Source organism: Perognathus longimembris, chromosome 1 (assembly GCF_023159225.1).
Source record: "Perognathus longimembris pacificus isolate PPM17 chromosome 1, ASM2315922v1, whole genome shotgun sequence".
In the NCBI taxonomy this organism is placed as follows: domain Eukaryota; kingdom Metazoa; phylum Chordata; class Mammalia; order Rodentia; family Heteromyidae; genus Perognathus; species Perognathus longimembris.
This window is the reverse complement of record NC_063161.1, coordinates 121,329,997-121,337,278: the sequence shown is the minus strand read 5'-3', so window position 1 is coordinate 121,337,278 and position 7,282 is coordinate 121,329,997. Positions and strand designations below refer to the sequence as shown.

Here is a 7,282-nt window from a genome sequence, read left to right as displayed (position 1 = left end):
ACTTTTGATAAATAAAAGTTAAATAGTTGCTGAGGTGGGTTCAAAGAGGTAAGAGGGCAAAGATATACTGTATAAATATCATGGAACTGTGATCTTAGACCTTTTATTTTTGGTTTGGTTTTTTTAGAAGAGCTCTTGAGTGAAAGCTGCCCAGTCTGACCTTGAGCTCTTGGATTCAAGTAATCCTCCTTGCCTCATCCTCCTAAATGGCAGGAAGTACAGATGCCTCTTCCCCGCCCCCCCCCCCATCTGAGTCTTAAAATGTGTGTGTGTGTGTGTGCGCGCGCGCGCGCGCGCGCATGTATCTCAACTTGCCCCTTTATTTTAGGATTGCATCCATAATTCGAAGAGAAGAATCACTTTTTTTTTTTTTTTTTTGGCCAGTCCTGGGCCTTGGACTCAGGGCCTGAACACCATCCCTGGCTTCTTCCCGCTCAAGGCTAGCACTCTGCCACTTGAGCCACAGCGCCGCTTCTGGCCGTTTTTCTGTATATGTGGTGCTGGGGAATCGAATCTAGGGCCTCGTGTATCCGAGGCAGGCACTCTTGCCACTAGGCTATATCCCCAGCCCAAGAATCACTTTTTAAAAAATAAAGTGCACATGTTAAACAGGATTCTCGGGATTTTTCTCTATTTTTCTGATTGACTAATTCAAACAGAAAGACACATCTGAAAGAAAATTGCTTAGATTGTTAAAGTAAGTGAAACTTGTTAAGTTCAAGTACTGCCTGAAGATGGGTTTACCCCAAATGATAGGTGCAGGGGGGTCACCTTCAGACGTCTTAAGAAAGCAGCAGGGTTTTTGTTTTGTTTTTTCCCAAAGCATTCTCTCAGCCACTTGTGAAACTGGCTGTTCTAGGGCTTAGAAATACTCTGCTCCGCCTGCTGGGAGCAGTATGTCAACATTTAGAAAAAGAAAAAAAAAGTTAGCCTTTAGCAAACCGACAGCCGGTAGCCTGGCCAAAAAAAATAATAATAATAATAATACAGCGCCTCAGGCGCATGCGCCCCAGAGCGTTCCGGGCGCAGTTCTCCCGGCTCCAAACTCCACCTCCACCTCGTCGCCGTGACGTCACAGGCTGCGGCCTGGCTTTCTCCCCGCCCTCCAGTCCCTGAGACTCGGTCTCGGCGGGCGGCGGGAAGAGGGCGGAGCCTAAGGGGGCGGGGAGAGCGGACCTGGCCGCCCAGCTGGAACCCTGTCCTTCCTCACAGGCTTCCCACTCTGCGGGTGCGCGGCGCGGCGGCGCGAGGCGCTTGTTCCCAGCAGCGAGTCGCGAGCGCCCGCTGGGTCCCGGACACTAGGAGAAGCCCGGACCTAACTGGGGTCCAGTCAGCCTTCGCCCCGCGTGGTTGCCCAGCCGCAGCCGGACGGCGAGAGGGAATCGAAGCTGACCCCGGCTCTCGCCCGGCGGGGAGGGTGCGCCTGGGCGGTGTGTGAACAGGGGAAGGACGGTGGAGATTCGCTGAACTCACGGGCAGCGCTGACTGTCCGAAGGCTGCGGGATGCGAGAGGAGGACAAGGGCGTACTCGGTGGCGGCAGCTGTGATGCGGGACTGGCGGGCGCCGCGGCGCGGGGACAGGTGGAGAAGGTGCGGCAGCTCCTGGAAGCCGGCGCCGACCCCAACCGAGTCAACTGCTACGGGAGGCGCCCGATCCAGGTAGAGGCCGGGCCTCGCCGGCAGGGGGCGCGCCGCCGTGCTGCGCCCGGGAGGCTCCGGGCCGGGACCCTGGTCTCCCGGGCCCACCCAGCCCTGCACGGCCGCGTCCAGTCCTGGCTGGACGTGCGGAGCCCGACGCCAGGCAGACTGACCAGGCAAAAAGCTTCACGTTGGGGTTGAAGAAAACCATTGCTCCAGCTTGCCTCCCCGTCTCTCTGTTTCTCTCTCTGTTTCTGTGTGTGTGTGTCTCCCTCTCTCTCTCCCTCTCTCTCCCTCTCCCTCTCTCCCCCCACCCACTTCTCCCTCTTTCCTGGCTCTCCCCTCCCTTCCTCTCCCACTGTCTGTCTCTCATATCTTTCTCTCTCCCTTCTCCAGGCACTCTCCCCTCTCCTCCCCCCCACCTTTTCCTCTTCCTCTCCCCTCCTCTCGCCCTCCTCCACTCCCTCTCATCTACCTCTCTCCTCTTTCCTTCTTCTTCTCTCCCTCCTCTCACCTCTCTTTCTCTCCACACTGCTCCCCTCCCTCCCCTTCGTTTCTCTTTCCCTCTTTCCCTCTCCTTTTTCTCCAGTGCTACGTGTAATAGAAGCCAGGGTCACTTGCATGCTAGTCAAGTCCCTTATCACCGAGCTACATTTTCAACCCTCCGCCTTTTTATTTTCTTTTTAATGGTAGAAAAATATATCACTATTTGTTCTGCAAGCTCAACATCAGAGGTACAAGTTGGAAATTGATGAGGAAATGGGAAAAGGAAAGGTCAGTTGGGGAGCTGTTTTGTCTGCCTACATTCCACCACAAAGAGAGCAAATTACAAGTTACACAGCGAGGATTAAATTCAAGGGTTCTACAGAAATCATAATAGGCGAGAAAATTCTACGCGAAACTTTAAGGTGTTCCTTGAATCTTTTGAAATTTTTCCTCATAGAGGCGAGTTAGATTCAAAGGAATGAAGGCAGGATGCCCCGACCACAATACTGAATTCCTTTTATTTTATTTTTTTTATGTTGGCAGCTTCTCCAGTATAGATATGCTTCTAGAGTTACTGTTTAATTGGTGAGATTCAGTGCTTGGAGATTACAAAGCATTTCTACAAAGACTATTAGATCGTTTTGAATAGCAGTGGGTTTTCATGTCTTCCTAATGTTAGGATACATTTATTCAGTGTTTACCTACCAATCCTGAGTAGTAATCAGGATTTTAATACTGATCATTTAATTCCTTAATATCTAACACAATTATTTTGCACGTTAAAGTTGGCTGTTACGGTTGCATTTGATATTCACATCTCACTTCTCAGAACTAGATAATATTAAGGGATCTTGTTAAGGGTGTAGATTTTTAAAGAAAGTAAGTGTTCATTCATTGAATTCTTAGTTACATGCAAATGTTATAACAAATAAGGAATGTTTTCAAGTAGTCAAAATAACATTGTATTAAAGACTTAAATTATACTAAATATAAAAGATTTTATTTACAATTATGATTCACTATTTTCTGAGCTACTAAGGACTACTTTTCTCTTCTCTATATGTAAAATCGCTTTTGCATCAGTAGCAAAAATGATATCTTATAGTTACATTTTTTAAGGGAGGAAATGAATGCTTCTAATAGTCATGAAACAAAACAAACAAAAAACCTGGATGTATACTGGCTTTCAATTACATGGTACATTCCAAAGTACATAAACCTGCAAAAATAATTAACTGTTTTGGACATTTGATTTTCAAAGTAGTGTTGAAAGCAGTGCCTGCATAATGTACACATACATAAATAGCTGCTGTGGGAGTTTTCCTCCATTTTCTCGAAGTTACATGTTGTTTGGGTTTGACTGCTAACAGTCAAGCTCTTTCCAAATAACAAAGTATTTACTAGTTCACATCATGAAATCCTAGTGATTACAGAATCCTGTACATTTTTAGTATTGTGACATTATATACTGCACTACATACATAACACTTTAATTTTAGCCTGTATCTATAACCTTAAAAGGTTAACATGGTGAACCATGTATTTACAAGTCATTGGTTTTCCTAATTTATAAGATGTGAGATGTATCTTAGTATTTTTTTTCTAATCTCCAGTCATGGTTCAAATTAGACTACACTGTTTATGAACAGATTTATATGACAATAAAAAGGAAACCCCTTCCACAGGGAATTAACTATGAGAACTAACAAAAGTAAGTCTTTTTTTAAGTAGTTGTTTATTTTCTCTCTTAAAGCATTACAACATCTTTTGTTTACAACTTAATAAATATTGGTAGACCTTAATTAATGTGGGGGAGGGTGATTAAAGAATGGGAAATAACTTAAGACTTTAAAAGCTATTTAAACTTAACTCTGCTCGTAGATAATTAAAAAAAATAAATACCATGTTCCAATTCAAATAAGCAGATTCCACAATGACAAAGCCCTCTACCTTTCACATTTAGAGACTAACCCGGAATTCTGTGAGTTCAGTGAAGAGTCGAATGTGGTGGGAGATGTAAGCCAAGGAAGGGGAAACAGACACCTGAGCCTTCCTTGAGCGTCTGCACTATGTTTCTGTAAAATGGCTCTGCTCCTTCTGACCCGAGCCCGCCTTGACCAGTCTCCCGTGTCCCGCAGGTAATGATGATGGGCAACACCCGTGTGGCAGAGCTGCTGCTGCTCCACGGCGCGGAGGCCAACTGCGCGGACCCTGCCACGCTCACCCGACCCGTGCACGACGCGGCCCGGGAGGGCTTCCTGGACACGCTGGTGACCCTGCACCGGGCCGGGGCCCGGCTGGACGTGCGCGATGCGTGGGGCCGCCTGCCCGTGGACCTGGCTGAGGAGCGGGGCCACCGGGATGTGGCTCTGTACCTGCGCGCGGCCGCGGGGGATTGATGACAAGAGCCCCCCGCCCCCCCCCCCGCCGCCCCACGGGGACTCTTTTTCTTCCCCAGAACCCCCGTTTCCCTCAGACCCAGTTCAAAGAAGGCTGCCCGAACGCTAATGCGCTAAGCTGCCCTGAGCTTTGCCAGCCTCCCCAGCAACTCAACCTCCCAGAGCAAGGCGGAGCCGAGCCCGCATAGGTCCCTACACGCTTAGGGAGAAGCCTGGGAGGCAGAAAGAAAGGTGGGGCAGAACTGGATCTCGAGATTTCGGGTTGTGTGGTGTTCCGGTGTCCTGCACGTCTCTGAACTTTGTGAGGCATGGAAAGCACGAGTGACGGCCCCGACACTCTCAGAGCTGATGCTGCGGTGCGTGTTGGGGATGCAGGGGTTAAGACTGGGGTGCTGACAGTGGGCAACTTCGTCCCCAAGAACTCCGGATGAAGGTGGCAATCCCTGGATGCTGGAGGGAAAACTCGCACCAGACCAGACTTGGGGGAGGGAGAGTGAGGTGGGCACGGTGAGGTCTGCCAACTAGGCAGTACAGGACAGTTTATTGCAAAATCACACTCCGGAAGCCCAGAGGACTCCTGCTCAGCTCCCACAGTTAGCAGAGAGAGTGGAGAAGACATGGGGCCCACAGCAAATCTGCCTTGGTGCCCTCTCAATGGGTGCTGGCTGTCTCTCAGTTAAGTCTTGATTGAATTGCAGCCAAAGAGGGCACTGTGCAAACAAGGTTGGAGCAGTCATTCCAAGGATGTGCTTCATCTGTATGAGATAGAACACACATCCCCCTATGAATTGCCGTTTGAGAAGATTTTAGTGATAGTTTGCACTTTTGAATTGTTCTTTTCTGACAATATATTGGACGCGGAGAGGAGACTAACTCGTCGTCCTTGGTAAAGAGGTCAAGCAGAAAGATTTTGCTGTTGTTTTAAACAAAGGAAAACAAGGCCTCCCTATGTAGTCTAGCCTCACTCCCTCCACCTTCCTGCCTCAGCCTTCCAGGCATGCATCACTATGTTCAGATCAACTACAGATCTTTAATAGGACTACGGCATGTGGCAAACCAATACCATTTTTCTTCCATCCAATAACTAGAGCAGTTTCATACTAAACCCATTTATTTCCTGGTTAATTTTTTCTCACTGTTAGCTTTATAGAGTATTTCAGGGGAAATATCCCAAATGCTGAGAAAATGGGTGTATTTATCCAGTAAATTATGTTGGATCTATTTCCCAAACGATGCTAAAAAGGCAAAATGAGTATAAAACCATTAAAAATACGATGGCGTGTGGGCTGATGTCTGAACAAATTACTAGTATACCGTTTTGGAAGTCAATTTTCAGTGTTGTTTAGTTCCTCATAGAATTGGAACAATGGATACATCACTGTTTTAATAAAGATTAAGCAGCATAGGTTGGTGTCTAAGATTTGGTTTGGCTTAAAATGTATTTTCATGAACTTAACCTGTCATTTCTGAAATGTTAAAGGTTCAATAAGATTTACATCATTTGCCCTTTGTATATAAGGGATTCCAACAATTTCTAAAACCTACTTATATATACCAAAGAAAGTTAAACATAAGATGTATACATTATTCTTCTAAGTGTCAAGTCTACCAAATACACAGTTAAAAGAAGGAAGAGAAAAAATAATTTGAGAATAAAGACTTTCAGAGGAGGGTTGCATTATGCTAAATGTACAAATCTTTACTTCTCTATCAATTCCTTATTCTCCCAAATAACATATCACTGGCAAAGGTCAGTACCTGTAACCATACCCTATCTCATTAGGGAAGACAGAAGTGTTTATTGACACACAATGCATACCATCCCAGGCTTTCAAATATATTTGTTCACTTAACAACTAAACCCAAGAGATAGAAATGGCTTTCTCAATAAGGAAAATAAGGCAGAGAAATATGTAATAATGTGTCATGAGATATTTATTTCATGATGTGTAAAGTACGTTTGTCTGACTCAAAAACGTGTGGGGTTTTGCTTTTAAATAGGCAATGGGACTTTATTTGGCATGTGGAACTGAAGGCTAGCCAGTCTATGCATGCAGAGGCCGCATCTAGAGACTATTTCTTACTCCTTCATTCCATGGCAGAAGGTATCACATATGACTTTCAGACAGATCAAACTCAAAGCCTCATACACACTCATAATCTACATGAATCCACTCTGAATATGCCTTTGTTCATCCTGAAACTGAACTGAGACCCTTCCTTTATGATACTCTGCGTGTTTCTCTATGATAGGATGAATTAAGCCCTATAAGTGTGGCTAATTTACTCTCTCCATGCTGTAATTCACCAATGGCAAGCAAGCAGTGGTCTTATTCATTTTCCCAACCGCTGTGCACACCACACAGAGTCTGGACACAGTAGACTCAAAGGATAGGAAGATAACTGTAAATAGAAACATTTTACATTATTACTATGTTTCAAGGTAAACAAATGGCAAACATAATGTCTACTTACAGAAAATCTAGCCTAAAGAATAATTTTTGTTTTCTACTCGAAAACTAATCTGCCCCAGCTGTTTCTATATGTAGTCTTTGTTACATGAAAAGTGTATGTAAAAATAAACAAGTCCTAAATGGTTTATTGGATATTAATTATTAACAGAAAATAACTGTCCATTTATTTGGTGAAAACTTGAAGAACAGCTCTCAGGTTGGTGTACTTTCACAGTGTCTAATGATTAAGCTATGGCAGGATGAAGGACTGGATGGATGGATGGATGGTTACATACATACATACAT

At 45.3% G+C, this 7,282-nt stretch overlaps 1 protein-coding gene across 1 annotated transcript; it reads left to right on the top strand.

Moving 5' to 3' along the window:
• Positions 1-1,238: 1,238 nt before the first annotated feature.
• On the top strand, positions 1,239-5,793 carry LOC125360741 (cyclin-dependent kinase 4 inhibitor B-like). Its single transcript, XM_048358856.1, has 2 exons — positions 1,239-1,659; positions 4,263-5,793. Exons 1-2 carry the CDS (start codon positions 1,504-1,506, stop codon positions 4,521-4,523), a joined length of 417 nt encoding a protein of 138 aa, XP_048214813.1. The 5' UTR covers positions 1,239-1,503; the 3' UTR covers positions 4,524-5,793.
• The last annotated feature ends 1,489 nt before the right edge of the window (positions 5,794-7,282 follow it).